The sequence below is a fragment of the Halyomorpha halys genome, unplaced genomic scaffold, assembly GCF_000696795.3.
Source record: "Halyomorpha halys isolate HHAL.00 unplaced genomic scaffold, Hhal_1.1 Scaffold384.1, whole genome shotgun sequence".
NCBI lineage: Eukaryota > Metazoa > Arthropoda > Insecta > Hemiptera > Pentatomidae > Halyomorpha > Halyomorpha halys.
Window position 1 is genome coordinate 398,196 of NW_027107790.1, and position 18,485 is coordinate 416,680.

Below are 18,485 nucleotides of genomic sequence, written 5' to 3' on the forward strand. Positions count from 1 at the left end.
TCAGGGCTAAAAAAGATACAAACACTTGACATAGTTACAAAAAAAAAGTGGAAAATAACAGGTTTTCAATTGTTTCCTATGATGTGGTGTGTCATAGGTTACATGCCTCTGATTGACCTGCCCCCTCCCCCCAATCTCTACAATTTTTTGAATTTTGATTTGGTTTGCTTTGGGTCTTAACAGTAGCATTAAGTCTATGTTTTGAGGGTATTGTTGATTTTCTAACCTTCTCCAGTTTATCTCTGGCGTACCTAACTCTGGAATATCCAATGGAATGAGTTACTTTTTTATTTTATAGATTCTGTTTGTAAATTAGAAGATACATTCATATGGGCCACTTTTTTTATCTGATGCGTCCTAAAGGCATTAATCGTCAAAATTGTTTACAGTTGCTTGCATATGGTTCTATAAATAGAAAACTATAAGAACAAAATCATCTCAGAATTATGCGTTCACCATTGAAATATTTTTTAATTGAGGCTGCATCATATGTCATATCATGACAGTTAGTCGAGGAAACCATAATTAAGGTTAAATGAAATTGGACCAAGTTAGGATTTATAGGAAATTAGATTCTAATACAAATTTGACCTATACATTTTTTTCAATTTTTTAAACCATTCATGCGCAAATTGTCAGTATCAATAAAAAACTGTTTGGAGTTTTAGGCAATTTATGCCTTCAATATGTGTTGAATCAATAAAGTGCCTGATATCATGTGTTAGAAAATGAATAATACAAGGACTGACACAAAACTAGTTCTTAAAGTGTCTATTTTTACTATTGGTTTATCCAATCTGGTTTTAGACATTTGATTGGAAGGTCATTGACCTTAGTTTTGAATTGAAATGTAAAATATCTTTCAACTTCTTTATCTAATACTCTTAGCATTTGTGATCCCAATTTTTTTTTTTTTAAATTTACCGACTAACTTTCCAAATTCATGGATTTTTAGTGGCTTAATTTTGTAGTCTAACTTCTTTCTTTAAAACATAAGGCAGCTAGAAGAGTAAAATTTCTCAATTTATGTTTTTAGTAATTTTTTTTTTTCCTGAAAATGAGTTTTTATACTAGTAACAGACAGGCATTAAATCAGTTTGCTCCAGTAAGGAACATATGTTTTAATATGTATCATAGACTCAAGAAAAACACCAATATTTATCAAAACATAGTTTATTATTTATCTATATCTTAATGAAGATAATTACAATTTAAAAACAGTGAAGTTAAAATGTAAGATTAAATAATATTGAAATCAAAAAGAGGAACATAACATACACTGAAGTTAGTGTCATATACAGAAGTAAAAACGGCAATATTTGTTTGTTATGAATATAATTAATAATAATAATTTTTCTTAAAACACTCCTCCTCAGTTGATTTTTTTCCTTCTTAAATTTTTTTCTGTAAGCTCTTTCTCTAAGAATGGTTTAATCAGCTATAGTTTATATATAGCTCCGCATCTTCTACTTTTACTCCATAAAATATTCAACTAAAATTGTGAACTAAGGTTGTGTGATGACCAGGCAGTTTCAGCACACAATAAGGTTGCTGCAGAAAGAGTCATCGACAGCATACAGAGGATGTTCAAGGAGATCGGTTTAGCATTGAATCCTCAGAAGAGTGTGGGCATCGCCATAAATAATGGAGAGCTGGAAGTGACGAAGCTCTCCTTTGAGAACGGAGATAGCATCCAAACAATGAAAGAAGGTGATATAATAAAATATTTAGGATGCACATTCTCGGGATAACTACAGTTCAACGAAGATTCGGACAAAGTTAAATGAAAATATAGATAAGCTCATCATCTTGTGCTTGCTTTAGCCCGAGCAGAAGGTTAACATTGTCAACCAATATGTGTTCCCGGGTCTTACTTACCCTCTCCAAACTGCTCACCTCACAAAACTACGTCCTGAAATGTTAGATGGCATCAACGCAATGATTCGCAGCATAGGGCTCCCTGCAAAGACCTTCAAGGCGATGTACGCTCCGAGGAGGTACCAAGGTTTAAGCTTGATCTGCTGCCAATGGGAGGCTCCCCTACAACACTAGTCCATTGCTCAGTGGCTGTCAAATGTACCCGATGCTCTGTTCCAATCCGGTTTTGATTGTTCAGCTGAGATTGCTGAATGTGCTGATAGATTGGGTGTTGATCAGGGGCATCAGAGTGTGAAAGCTCTGTAACAGTTGCCATGTGAAAATGTGTTCAAGGAATGGGCCAATTGCAGGTGGCAGGGCATTGGAGTACGTCATTTCAAAGAGATCCCGAGAGCAAATAAATTTATATACTATAAACAAATACTTACAGGCTCTGAATAGTCCAATGTCTTGGAATTGAATATAAATTATGCACCTGTATGTGGAGCCGGAGCCCCAGGTGTCAGCGGACAGGATAGAGAAGTTGGGTCCCTCTGTCGCAAATGCAAGAGAGAGCCTGAAACACCAGCACATGTGCTGGGGGAATGCCCCAACAACTCCCTCCTCATAACACACCGACATCATAGGGTGAAGAACGAGTTAATGAAGCTCGTAAAATAAAGAGATTTTGTCTGCTTCGACGAGGTCTACTGTGTCGATACGGATGGATCCACAAGATATGCGGATATTGTTGCTTTCCCTAAGAAAGGGAAGTTAGTAATCATTCTGGATCCTACCGTGAGATATGAAAATAACGACCTTGCCCAGGCAAATAAAGTGGAAAGGGAAAAGAAGGAAATCTACGGTAAATACATCTCTTTCCTTAAGGAAAAGTTATGTGAGGGCTTCGGAGAACAAGACTTTAATGTGAGAGGCCTCTGGTTCAGAGCCCGTGGAACGATACTCAGCACAACTAGGAGCTTCATGGTGGAATTTGGGGTCGATAACCAGGACGTGACTAAGGTAACAGAAAAATTTTACTTGACTCCCTGGGAATCACCCACCACCAGATACATGGAAATTGTTGAGTAATGGTATTATCAATCAATATTATAATTATATCATTATCAATGTTATAATCAAAAAGAAAAAAAAGACATATTAAACTGTTATGTATTACTACTGCTTATAATTATTATTGTATACTTGTTAGGCCTATTTATCGTAAGATCAAAAATATTGTCTCATTAGAATAAAACAAGTATCCTGTGTGATTAGCAACCCAATGAAGTTGGGCAGCAAAACTTAGTATTTTTAATTAAGTTTTTCCTCCCTGAATGGCTTGGATAAGATATCAAACTCCCCAATCCTGAGACTGATAATCTCCTTTACTTTTCTGCTGGTTATCTACACTGCCTCAGTTTTATGGTCCGTAAGCTGGAGGCCTATGGCTGAAAGCCATTGACGAATGGTGACGATTACCTTGTTCCTATTGTAACATATCTGGCTGAGCGTAACAATTTCTTCTAACAGGGTTCGCCTGAGCATCATGGCATACTTATTGTTCCACAGCAATGGCCCTATCTCTATTCTTGATTATGTATGTAAAATCACTCTCAATAATCCTTTTGAGGTATTGTAAGACTTCCATCCTTCGCAATCCATCCCTGATACAGTCCTACTGAGCTGAATTAAAATCATTCTTAATGTCCAACGTTATAATGGCACAGTACTTCTTACCTCTTCTTTCCTGCAATGGCTTCCTGAGGATCTCTGACAGCAGAATTTATGACATCAATTTTTGATCTACGCTTCCAAAAACCATACTGATTATCAGATAATCCTCAGGCTCCTTCATTGAAGTCAATCAACCTGCCATAGACTCTCCAGTACCTTGCCGACAGTGCTTAGGAGACATATTGGGTGATAAGATGTGGGATCTTCCGAGGGCGACTTTCCTTGTGTGTGTGTCTTTAAATTTGTATTCAACATCTATAAAGAGAATCAAGGTAAATCTGGGTGATCCTTACATAAATATTACCATTTGGAACTCAGAAACAAATCACTTGAACAGTCTATGCTTAAAGTCTGTTGCATTTACTTGATAATAAAAGAAATTTCTTTAGCCCACACTTTAAGGAATCTTTAAAGGTATGCAGAAATAGGATTTCACTTCTTCTTTTAATCAAATTCATGTGATTTGTGTAAATGGTTTAACTGGAAAAAGAAAAAAAGTAATTAGGCTTAGATACAAAAGTATCTATGATAGGTTCATTTTGTCTGCACATTCACAAAGTATTTTCTTTTTTAAATAATAATATTTGAAAATAAAAGGCTACTTTTAAGTTTATAATAATGTATTAAACAAAAATAATCTTAATTGAATTTTATTAGGACTTCTAAAACCAACCCTCAATGATAAATCAGTTTTCATTTTGGTTTAGTTATTAACTAATATAAAGGGACAGAAGGTGTTTATTTCTTTTGTAGATATGCAAGACACTTTTTATTGATGATCTGAAGCAATATGTGACAAACTATACATTTTTGGTGTCTCAATGAAGTTAGCAAGTATTGAAGTGGTTTATACTGGATTTGTAACACCTGTTTGGACTGGTGATGGGATTTATAGAAGCTTTAGAACTTGACCATAGACTTAAACTGAGAAGTTTCTTACCATCGTGACTTTAGCAATAGTCTTGGTGAGGGTATTTATATTTTTGGTTTATATTAAATGTCAATAGTACAATTATAGTGGTTTAGTCATTCTTACTACTATTAATAGACAAGTACAAATATTGATAACTGATTATTGTACTTTTTTTTTTTTTTGAGGGCTTCAAAAATAACCTAAAATCTTTTTTGAGAAAGGCGGTGTTCTAAAAATATTTGATTACTTGATATAATTTATAAATTTTAGTTAAATGATTCAAAGAATTACTATGACATACTATTTATTCAATACTATGTGTCAAAGAAAGTAATTTTAAATTTTAATCAAACATTTCTTACACTCTTAGATTTTAAATGAATCATGAGGTATCTTATTCCATAATGGAGAAAATTCTTTCCACATTTTCTACTTCTATGATTACTTCATACTATGAAAACTACTTTTTTTAAATATTAAGTAAAAATTAATAATTGGCCTTATGAATTTTGAATCTGTTGTATGATGCCACTCAGTGCCTCTCTTTATTTCTCTCTGGACTATCGCCCAGTTTATGGACCATAAATCCCAATTAAACTGAATTTTACTGTCACATCCACCCCTGATGTCTGTTCCAATTTATTAATATTAAATACCTCTTTAGTGATTTGTGTTTTTTCCAATCCAATTCTTCCATTCAAATTCTGATCAACCCACGTCAATTAGGTAGTGGTATACAAAATCCATACTGCTTCATTTTGTCCATTTAGCAATTGATCAATTTTTTCTTGAACTGAATATATGTATTTAATTTTTTAAAAAACTCTACATTTTAAAAGATGGAAATTCTGAAGAATATGCAAAATTAGCTATTATACTTGGTATCACATATTTAAATGGCAGCTACTTAGTAAATAAAATGATTTATATTATATCTTTTTTTATAAAGTCAATTTTTATTTTATGGAACATCAATAATAATCATACAACTTTTATATTGCTGTGTGAACTATTTATTTTTTATTATTTAATAGCTGTACTAATAATGTAGGAGTCTGTATGTGGGAAATCCTGACTAGAGGGGATAAGCCATTCCAGAATGTCCGCAATGCTGAGGTTTTAAACCGACTGGAGAATGGAGAGAGATTACCATTGCCATCAGGCTGCCCCCCTCAACTGTACAGCATTATGTGTCGCTGTTGGGCTGCTCAGCCAGACAGTAGGCCTTCTTTTACTGTGTTGAAGGAAGCTTTGAGGTTGGTATAGTGCCTAATGCATTTTATTCCTAATTATGGTTGATTGGAATACTAGAACACTTGCCCTGAATGAAATATAATACAACAATGATTTGAAAATGACATGTGGAGAAGTTACTAGTTAGTTGAGTGTTATTGGTGGAAATTTCTTTTAAGGATGCTCATTTCAAAGCTACTGCTTGTTTCAATTTACTATTACTGTTGGAGTATTTTTGATATAGTGATTATTTATTAGGTTTTCTAGAAAGCTTATTCTGAATTTACTATAGGATTTACCATTGACCTATTGCAATGCTGTTCTGTTCAAGATTTATTTGGTATAAGGAACATTTATTATGTTTTCAAAGACCTTTTTTTTTCATATTTAATGTCATGGATCAGAATTATTTCGCACTTAATAGCGATATATTCCAAAGTATACAGATGACTTATCAAACATACCTATTACTGTGTGTTCATCAATTTATTTATGATAAACATAATCTATATTGTTGTACATGTTGATAGAACTTTGCTCCTCTACTGTACATTAACATATAAAGTAATTTTCTTTGTTGTTTATTATCTCATGATATTTTAGATACAGGAAGATTAACTAAATCATTTATATTTACACACACTGTGTGTGTATATATAAATCTGTACCACTACAACCCTAGAATATTCAAGGGTGCAGTACTTTGTAAGGAAGTACTGTTACTAAAACAACGATTGTGCAAGGAGGTGATTTGTAATAGTTTCTTATGCATTTTATAGCCAATTATTGTTTATATATACACACACATACATATGAGTGATCACTATGTTGAAAATAGCTTTAGCTGTAACAATAAAGTGAAATGGACTTGTGAGATTGATAATCTCATAAATTCGAAAATAACGTCCTTGGAAACCTAGCTAACAATATCTAGGTTAAAAAAAATGTTAGCTGAATTGGTGTTTTTAAGTGAGCATCCTCAATCAAAGATATAATTGAATAAACCTAAATTAGAAACCTCAAAAATGTAATGAATGATCCCTATTTTGAAGAAAAATTAGACAATAATGATAAATCAAAATGTGTATACACAATTAAAAATTTGATTGAAACTTCTACTCTTAAAATCTAGCTTAGACCATAGTAGCTTCCGTTGGCAAAGAGAATTCTATTATTTATTTCTTCTTAATTATATTTGAGTTTATTATATTTCCAAAGTATACAATGTTTACTACCCACTTAAAATTGTACTCCCAATCATTACGTTTCCTTGTCTTCTATTATTGCACTCAGTACAGAAGTACTTTTTTTATGAGCGGCATAAAGCACTGCGGTCAATAAGGCCTATTGTGCTCACAGAAGTATTTAGTGCTTTGCTGATTGACTTCCAAACATATTTGCTTTGCTTCTTGCTCTAATTTTATATAAGCCTCATTAATAAATATTGGGATAAATTAAAATGGTAGGTAATCATATAAAAATAAATAGAAGAATTTGATAAATCATCAAAATGACATAAAATAATAGAATTGGGCACAGTTCAAACTGATTATTCAGAGAAGAGGGAAGCAAAATCTTTTTAAGTAATTACTTATAAATAATTAGTAATAAATATCAGTGAACTAAATTTAAAAAAATACAATTATCTCACATTTTATTTGCTCAATACAATAACTTATATTTTAAATTGTTATAATGTTATTATGATAATTGTGCAATAATTTGTTTTTAGAAAAAACTACTTGAAAATGGGTAAATACGCATGAAACGTTGTTGGATAGTTATGGAATAAAAGAATAGCATTTAAAAGGGTTATAAATCACTTCCTGAAAACAAGAATTACAATTACTAATTCTATTTATACACATGGCTCATCAGATGCATTTTAGGTCAATAAATTTTTTTTATGTCAGGAAGGAAAATTTTTAGTTCTTGAAATTATTCTTTTTATAATTCTACATTTATGGTTTAGGGAAATCCTTAGTGAAGAAAAAAGTCAAGAACAAGAAACACTAAAAAGAGAAAACAGAAGAGTTCAGGCCATGTCTTGGGGTAAGAAGCTTCTTTTCAACCATACCATTAATTAGTTTAATAATCAACCATTGTTTGATTACTTTCTAAACAATTCAAGTTAGACAATTTGTATGATATTCACATAGGATTTATTCTAAATTAAACAAATATTTATATTTAGAATTGATTGTATATGAATAATTAAAAAAATATTTAAGCTTTAGAATTAATTGTATATCAACCATTAAATTAATAATTTTAAACCAAATCTTTAGTAAGGTTTAGCTATTATGGGATGGCTAAGCCTAACTCGGTCTATTTATTGTTTAATCATGTTCAATAAGACCATACCATAATAATAATATATACATATCTATATATTTTTTAAATAGGTGGAGCTGTAGACGAACCACCAGTAGTTTATATTGTTGCTAAGGACTCTGAAGTACTGAGTCAGTTGATGAAAGAAAATGAAGAACGAGTGAACCCTTCAGATTATACTACACCTGCTTCAGCCTTCAACACTCTAGCGGTATTGGCAATCGATTCTGATGACAGTCGCCAACATCTTCGGGATGACAGAGAATGCAATGATCTGGCAGCAAAAGCGGAGGTTTACCAGCATAGCTTGTTGTAGTTGCTGTGTTGTAGATAGTATCTCAAAGCACAGCCTGCTGTGACACGCATGTTTGTTTGACAAGGAGGAACAGTTAGTTCGAAAATTTAACTGAAAGATTGTTTAAAACAGGGTTCTCTGAATTTATTTAAATTTATATCAATCTTAAGATTAAATAACTTTACATGGATTAAAAAATACAAGAGTAAAAAAATATCAATTCTGGACAGATAAGCATATTTATACATAATCTAATGATGAATAATATTTATTGTATCAGGATTATTGATTATCAGAAAATCAGTTAAAGTAACCTAACAAAAAAAATTTTAAATAACATTAAGTAACATTTTATAATATAAGGCAATATTTCGCTACAAAAAATGTGGGCTATCCTCACATCAGAGGCCTGAGAGGTCAAATGATCATATAAGAAAGAACAATTGACAAAAAATAAATAAAATAAGCATCAGGAGTTTAAAATAACAAGAAAAATGATGGGAAAAAAAAAAAAGCTGGGATGGTATACTGGGACAATAAAAATATAATATTTTAGAGAAAAAATTAAAGAATTATAATATCTAAAATGGGGTTGCTATAATAATAACTTAAACATTTTAATTAATTAAGGTAAATAATAAACCTATGTTTCCTTTTATTTAAACATGTTGTCTTCTTTAGTTTCATATATTTTCTAATTTTTACTTAATTTAATTATTTTTTAATATTTAGGTATCTTAAAGCTATTTTTTTTGCTTTTCTGTGTTTATTTCTCTTCAATTTTATTATGAGAAAATAATTTCATTCTGGGATGAAAGTCCCCTTAAGAATAATTACATGGTTCAGACTTCTTGACTGATTGTCTGACAAGCTTTAGTTCTGATACAATTAACTGTTCATCATCTCTAATATTTATATAAGGGCTAAGAATAACAAATTAAATAAAAAGACGTAAACTTAAAGAAAAATGATTCATTAAAATTGTTGTGTTTAATATGGAATCCTATTTTTTTTTCTACTAGCAATGACATATCATTAATAACCTTAATCTTTCTTTTGCTCTTAACTATTTGCATTTGGTTATTTTAAATTTACATTTTATTTTTCAAATAGATAATTGAGGAGATTTTTTTATGGCATATTAATTATGCTTTTTAAGTATAAATTAATATCATTTTTAATCAACCCTAAATTTTTCCTGAATTCTAATTTCAAATTATCAACGTTATTTCTCCTTAAAAAAAAGCCACTTTCATGGGCTTATTGATATAAATTTTTTCAATAAAGTACTTTTAATATAACATAGTAGCATAATAATATTCCAATTGCTTTGTCTCTGATGTAGAATAACAAAAAAATATTGCCAATTGTATTAAATGTATATAAAATCAAAAGTTGGGTCATGTAAAGTAGTTTTAAAAAAACGTTTTTATGTAAAAATGAGTCTGATTCATTTTTAGTGTCCTCAAGAACTCTTAGTTGCGAATTTGTAATGAAATAAAAAAATTAATTGGTCGATTCAGAGAAAATATATTTGGCAGATACCTCTGGTATGGGTACGCTATTGAAACACTTTAGACTAACTGACATTGCGAAGTGGGTCTCATTAAATATTTTTTTTCTGAAAATTCGTATTTTAGTGTTTTTGAGAACATTAAAAATGAAGTTCACTCACTTTTTCTGTAAAAATATTTTTTCGGTCCACTTTACAGGAAGTTACATTTGGTTTTTTGTGAAATTGTATACATTTAAACTAATTTGTCTTTTATTATTGTCATTATTAGTAATAAAAGATTCCATTAAAATGCTCTTAAATGGTCTGTGATCAGTTTTTGAATTCAGGAAAATTTTAAATTTAGTAAGTAGGTAAGCAAATATGAAAAAAAAAAATCCTAATTCATTAAAAGATGGTTTTATTATTTATGTTAAAGGTAGTAGATATGTAATACAAAAATCATATCACTTTTTAATATTATGTTATGCCTGCATTATTCACATTAGATTTGCGTGCACAAGAGCATGTGCTTTTACATTGAATTATAAGTTTGGTCACTTTTCAAATTCAGAAGCATGGATTGTAATTATACATTTGCAATGCTTGGTAGACCTCTGTTTTACATATATTTTGCACTTTATGTTATTATAATGTTATTGATTTGTAGCAAGCACTATGGTCCATATATAAAAATAAATGAATGTGAAAAGATCAATATAAATAGAAATTAAAAAAAAAAAACTAAGTTGTCTATTTAGCAATTTGTGGTGATTTCCGAGTTTTTCAAAATGAAGGACACTCCATAAGTTAACACTTAAAAAGTGCTTTACAAGTTAATATATCGTATAAATATGTATCATGATTGAGCATACCTACTAGTAGAAAAGTGACTGCCATATATAAATATTGTTTTTATAACATAGTATGTCTTCGTTCCTAAAGATGGCATTTTAGCCAAAATTTAGTGCATTTTGTTTTTTGATTGAATTGGTGAAGTAATTTTGCCTTCAAATTTTAGTAGTATTATATTTTCCTTAAATAAATTTCATATATATTATTTTTATATTTATTTAAAGAAAATAGTTCAATTTAACACAATCTATGGTGGTATGAGTGGTCACAAGTGAACCATAGTAAAATTTGTAATTGTTAATAAAACATTTTTAACTTGGTGTAAACTTACATTCTAACTGGAAATTTCTATTAGCGTATTTATAGAAGATTATTGAATGGAAATTAAAAGTTTTGACATATGTAGTCATTTAAAATTTGGCCAATTCAGTCCATAGGACAAATTATGAATTGTAGAATTATCAGGGAATCAGTCCATTTTCTTTTTAATATACTACCTTACATTTGGGCCTAGATATATGGGCCATCTTCAAGGCAAAAAATAAATTGGAGACACAAGATAAAATTTATAGATATAAACAATGAAAAACAACATATTTATCAAGAAAATCGATAAATAATAAAAGTTACATCATCTTCTATTTTGTTCTATGTACTTCTTCAGTTTTCTCTCTTACACACTATTATATTTTGACTTTCTCTCATCTCACCATTTTTGCTGTTTTCATTGATTATCTTGTTACTTTTGTTATTTTTTAATTTTCTTGTTGCTTTAATCATTTTAATTTGTTCATTCCTTCTTTCTCTTATCTTATATCTCAGATTTATTTTTAGGCCTGATGTTTTCCCATGTTATGACCTGAATGTTGGCTTCTACTTAAGAATTATTACTAACTGATTTCCTGTTTATTCAATAATCAATCACTTATCATATTTTCTTAAAACAAAAATGCTTTATTGACTTTTGTCTTAATTAAAAGCATTAAGTATTTGATTTGTCAGTTCTTGTATTACATGTAATTGGTAACAATAAAATTTTAGTGGACAAAACATTAAAAAAAAATTATTAATAAATTTTTAATATTAATTAGTACAAATAAGTAATACATATGTGCACTGATTGTTTTAAATTGTTTCAAAGTTATATTGTTAACCAATTTCTCCCAGGAACCATTTTACATTGAAGCAACTTGAGAGTTACATGAAAAGAATTTTTTTGATGAACTAAGTTGTTATAAATCAATTTAAATAAAAAAAGCTTATACATTTGCTTAAACAAATATTTTGTACTATAATGTTCTTTATGGTGTGTCCTCTCCAATTTCTTGTAAACTTTTTTCAGTGATTTACATTGAAATAAAAATTAACAAATGTCCAACCATTTCATCTAATGAGCCTTAGGAGCTGATAACAAAAATATACAACACACTGAAACTTTTTTTTTTTCGGTTGGTTCTACAGACCTTGTAGATGTTTGGCCACCCCAACATTCAGTCTTTTTCAGAAGTTTTCAGTTTTTCATTCAGTAACACACTGAAACTAGTTACTTTTATATCTCGAGATTGAAAAATGATATCTGGTTGAAAAATAATTACATGGTTCTTTCATCAACATTTTTTTTTTTCAGAGTAGATGTAAGAAAAAACACGTGTTAAAAAAAATCTTATCAGTTAGGAATAAGGTGTTATTTCTTCCTTTAAAAAAAAAAATATTGATTGATTTGCAATAATTCAGATGTTTATCATATTCGACATTCTTTGATTATCAATTTCAAAAATGTAATTTCAAGGCTATTGCATTGCAGACAGTATCTATAAAATTTAATAGGTCTGTTGTAGTATTTAAAATGAAATTCATTTAAATTAATTTTTTTAATGGACCACACTGCTTGCTTTACAAAAGTTTAACTTAAGTAGAAAATACTTTTTCTGAATGAAAATTAATGTGAATTATAGAATTTTACTATTTTAATTTTACTATGCATATATTCAGAAATATATATATATTTTTATTTTTTTGTTTCTCTTTCAGTTTGTTTTGACTATTGAACCTAGACAATTTAAACTGATTATGGCTCTGACTATAACAAGTTCATTTTCAATTACAAACCTTTCCATCTTAGCATTTATCATTTTACTTATTATTAATATTGCTTAGTGAGAATTAAAATTAAAATTTTGAATAATTTGTTTCAGTTGTTAACATTTTTTTTTTTTTTGATTCTGTATGGCCTATATATGTATATGTATATTTTTTTAGATTTTAGAGAGTATGGCTGTATACATCTGCCTCAGTCAGCCTTGCAGGCACTTTCCTTCTGGTCTGGCCTCCATCAACCATTTAATTTTTCTCTCATTGCCCATTCTACTCATTTGTCCAAGCTTTTTCAATTTTGTGAATTTGCTTCGGTATCAACATAATAAATTTCCACTTATCTAATTTCCCACTTATACTTTATAATGATTTTGTCAATTTCGTTCAGTTTCATTGTTATTTTTGTTTGGTCTTTTAAATAGTTTATCTGAAAGTATCCCAATTATCTGGTACATTTTTTAATATTGAAATTTAGTGTTTTGGGGCTTTATACAACAATTACTATTTTTTCCTTCTCATGTTGTATTGTTTATTTTATCGTACCTAATTTTATAGCTAGGTGTACAAATCAGTGGGTTTAACTTATATAAATTCAGTTCACTGTAAAAATTATCTTTCAATATTTCAATTACTTTATCAGCAATTTTTTTAATCCAATTCGACTGTACTATTATTAAAAGCATGGGTCTATTTTCTATTATTGTCTAATTAAACTCTACCATGTAATACTACATTAATATTGGTTTCAATGTTAATACATTTTTTACCAGAGAGATTTGTTCTACTAATTATTATTTAAAAGACTAAAAAAAGCATTAATTAATTTAAATTTGATAACTAGCTATAATTGCAACAATAATCTGCTTCAAGGCACTGTTTTTATTCATAAATGTGAATTAAAATTAATTATATCAATACTCCATAAGATATATTTTATTTCTGATGCATATTAAAACTTCTCTCAATAATTTTACTTCTTAAATTAAATTTCACACTGTATGATCATTTCAAAATTGATATTAACCAAGTTTTTTTATTTATTAAATATTTCTTCTCTTGAACCATTTACGACTTAGATATTTATTTACACAGTTAACTTTTGATTAGTTTTTATATTTCTTCTTTCTTGTGTATTTTAGGGTAATGTTGCAGATGAAGAGGCGGAGAGACGTGAAATAGAGCGTAGAATCAGGCAGCAGATGAAAGAAGCAGAGGAAGATTCTAAATGGCTTACTGAAGGAGAAGCTTCACTAGTCAGTATTGTCATTTCAAAGCTTGATATAAGATTTTTATTTTTAATCTGTGTGCTCCAAAATTTTTTTATTACAGTATCAAAAACATGATTTCATAAGTTGATGGTGTAGACTTATATAATCAACTTCTTTCACTGCTCTTGCAATTTAGGAGGCCATATACAGTTTTCTCCATAGTTTTTCGATCTGTCACATACCTTTTTTCCCTTTTCCATTCTAATCCTCGTTCTTATACTAATCTAAGTAAAAATTCTTGATCCAATAACTTACATATTGTTGAACATTATCTAAACTTTTTACATAAGTGTTTAATTTAAAGCTTTTGTTGACTAAATTTATTTAATTTTAAGACATAATTATTGATTAATAGTGTAATGTACGCTGTTAATCCAATTTTTATGAGGGTTTTTATTGTTCTAGTTTTGTCTAATCACTAGGAACAAAAGGAAATGTAACATGTAACATAATAGAATTCATTGAGAAAATGAGCTACATGTAGAAATAATCATACTAGGATCGATTATTGCTGACTATAGTAAAGCCCTGAAGTGATTCTTTGTGAGTCCTCCACTGATTACCAAAGTTACTGGTGTAGTTGTTTATTGGCCATTTATGAATTACAAGGAGTTGTTTAAAGCTGCAGTTAAGAAAAACAAAAATATCTTTAACTATTTTTCAAGTGCCAATGTTTCAACCCACAATCCTGGTCTTCATCAGGGCTAAAATAAAAAGATACAAAGTAGGTAGAGCTAATGTAAGAGTGAAATATACTCATACATACTTGCTTTTATACTGTTATATTAGTTTTACCTACTTAATATCTTTATTTTATCTCTGGTGAAGACCTGGATTGTGAGTTGAAATATTGGCAATTAATAAATAGTTAAAAAGTATTTTTGTTTTTCTTGACCTTAATCCTGACCAGCTCCTACTAAAACAGTACTATTTTTCTTCATGTGATTATCAGTATAAAAATTTTCTTCTCCCATAAAAAAAAATAATTAAATACAATTAAATCAATAATTATTATTTACAAATAGTTACATTGATTCAGATAAGAAGGAAATCATTATTCTTGAAGAGATAATCAAAAAATAAAGATACAGGATTTAAATGTAGAATGAGAGTAGGAATTTCCTTCTGGTATTTATTAATAACAAATAGTTTAATAAAAAATATTTTTTTTTTTTAAGACTATTTATTATTAATTTCTGTTAATTTAAAGGTAAGATAAGACTGGGCCTAATTATGAGATTTCGGGAGTGGAGAGTGAAGGGGAGGATTCTGTTTTATTATTTTTGGTGTTATGATAAACGTTAGATATTTTGTCATACATTGACCAATACTCAGTATAAGTGAATGTTTTAGAGGTAAAATAAGTAAGGCTACCAGGGAGAGTGGGAGTGGCTGGTTTCATGCTTTAGTCCAATTAGCACAAGTACTAATTCTATTAAGATCCTTTTAGTGCTAATTAACAAGATGATTTCTTTAGGTATGAAAGAAAAGTGAATGATGGTCTACAGGTTGGTTATAATTGGAAATAATGCATTTAGGGAAGTCATTTATGTTGATGAAGTGAATACTGGAGAAAGGAATGAACCGTGTGGGACATCAGGAAATAGAAAAGGGATTTTGAGGAAAAATATCAAGGAATTACCGTGAATTGGGAACGATTTTATAGGAATGACTTAAAGTGTCTAATAATTTTAACGAGTTGAAGATAGTTGACCATAGATATATAAGAGGAGAAGATGGTCGGGGGATACGGTCAGCAGAAAAAACACAAATAAACAAAAGAATTATTTATTAGTGCCGATGTTTTGACCAGATTTCCAGGTCTTCATCAGGGCTATAAAAACAAAAAAAAAGATAACAACCATCATTCAGAGAGAAATATCAAAAAATAATAAAATAATATACAATACAATAATATAATAAAATAAATAATAGACTAACACATTTGGAAATATACATAACAATGAAATGAAAATATAAACTAGTTGATTAATAACTATGGAAAAAGACAGTAGTAGATTGATAACATTATTATTTATATACATATAAATGTGAGTAATAAATAAATCATACAGTATCATTTATTTAGTACTCACATTGTTATGTATATTTCTAAATAAATAGTCTACTATTTATTTTATTATATTATTGAATCGTATTTTATTTTATCATTTTTTGATTTTTCTCTCTGAATGATGGTTGTTATCTTTTTTGGTTTTATAGCCCTGATGAAGACCTGGAAATCTGGTCAAAACATCGGCACAAATAAATAATTCTTTTGTTTATTTGTGTTTTTTCTGCTGACCGTATCCCCCGACCATCTTCTCCTCTTAATAATTTTAATGTTTAAATTTTACGTTTATACATGCTTAAATTTATATAACAAATTACATAGGGAGAATAATTTATCATACAAATCAGTAAGTCCTAGAGAATATTTCAAGCGTGCTAAATTTAATAGTTAAGTATTAAATTACGTATGATTGATAAATAACGATAGAATATTAAGTGATTTGATGAATAAATTCATACTGTAACTTACTAACTCCTAGAAATAACGACAATATGTTAATAAATAACGATTACACAACAATAAATATAAATACAAATACACAGATAAATACACTTAATCATACATAAATGATATAAATAAAAGGACGCATCCAAACACAAGGAATATATCAATATTTTTTTCTTATCGGTGGGGTATAGAAACTTTTGCTGTCGCGGTCACTTCTGTGTCTTGTAGTTACTTCCCTCATGCAGGTTGAATGGTGGGAGAAAACTGTGAATTTTACAGAAACAAATGTTTATCCTAAATTAAAACTCACAATATTTCCTTATAGTTATAATTTTCCAGATATTTATGGAAAATTGATTTTAGCCTCTAGTTCTTGGTCAAACTTGATTTTTGAACCCTTCATCCTTAAGTTTTGCAAAAATATTATAAATAAGAGGTATGTCCTGAAAGTAAGAATACTCAAGTTTTTGTATTTTTTTAGTTACTGGATATTTTATTCATCTATGTTACTTATTTTTCCGTGTAATTGCTTTCCTGTTCTATGCAGCTTGTAAGTCGTGGCAGAAGCTTTTTTATGTCCTCATAGAACTGTCCTGCCATCTTCGTTCATTTCAAGACCTCTTGTTTCTCCTCCTATTTGCTTCAATTTTTTGTCCACCTATGTGAGTCTTCAGGAAGGTGAAAAGATGAAAATCTGAAGACATCATATCAGTGGAATAAGCAGGATAGTTCAACATTTCCGAACTAAATGAGTTCAAAAGAGCCTTGGTGGCATTGGCCGTGTGTGGATGGGTGTTGCTGTACACTAAACAACATTTTGTCAACGTTCCTCTCCGTTTGCTTTGAATTGTTCTCATGAGCTTTAGTAGGGCTTACAATATTGTGCTGCAGTAATTGTCTCCTTCTGAGGCTAGAAATAAATTGAAATGATTCCTATTTGTTCCCAAAACATATATGCTGATTTCTTTTGGACAAAACTGAGGTTTTGATTTTTTTTTGGATATAGGGAACCAGTATGTCCCCCCTGTGATGACTGTCGTTTAGTCTCATGTGTGTAACGAGCCACCCATGTTTTATCACCATTCACAATTGAGCTCAAAAAATCTTTACCATCGAATTCAAATTGCTCAAAACACTCACAAATATTAGTACCTGACTCAATTAGAGCAGATCTATAAGTTGTTTTGGAACAAATCTTGAGTAAAATTTTCGATAACCTTGCTTTTCTGAATTTTTTTTTCGTGTTATAAAGGTTGAAAATTTGTTGAACTCACTATCAATGTAATATTCTGCTTATGTACATTATACTTATATTGGGCTGTAAAATAAGTTAGTAGCATTTTTCAATATTTTAATTTAATCCTCACTGTGTTTATAAAATCATGTGTACTTGGTCAATAATATCTGCATATTCTAAAAAGGATTAGTTATGGTGCTTTCATGCATCAGTTTCAACTAAGATTCCTTATCTTTAATTGGTGTTTTGCTTGCTCAAAATGGAAGAAAAAAAAATTCATTTTCGTCATTTAATGATTTATATTTCCAAAAAGGAAAATCCATTGCTCAAACGGTTAATTTGCAGTATGTATGGCAATGATGCCTTAAGAGAAAGCATCGTCTGTAAGTGGAATATGTTTCTCAAAGTGATATATGGGTTCCTCACCATTTGACGGAAAAGAATTTATTGGACCGCATATCTATTAGTGATACCCTCCTGGAACACAATGTTATTGATCCATTTTTAAATAGGTTGATAACAGGGGATGAAAAGTGGGTCCTGTACAATAATATTGTGAAGAAAAAGTCCTGGGGAAAATGAAGTGACCCACCGTTAATGACTTCAAAAGCAGGATTATATCGAAAAAAAAAAAAAAAAGGTTATGTTG

The 18,485-nt window shown here is 29.6% G+C and overlaps 1 protein-coding gene across 1 annotated transcript in view; it reads left to right on the top strand.

The window, feature by feature from the left end:
* Positions 1–18,485, top strand: part of Fak (protein tyrosine kinase 2 Fak) — a gene marked incomplete in the record, with an annotated part of 76,169 nt that overhangs the window by 46,758 nt on the left and 10,926 nt on the right. Inside the window, 4 exon segments of the mRNA XM_067046124.1 lie at positions 5,559–5,763; positions 7,713–7,792; positions 8,146–8,366; positions 13,950–14,063. Coding sequence (XP_066902225.1) covers positions 5,559–5,763; positions 7,713–7,792; positions 8,146–8,366; positions 13,950–14,063 — 620 coding nt within the window.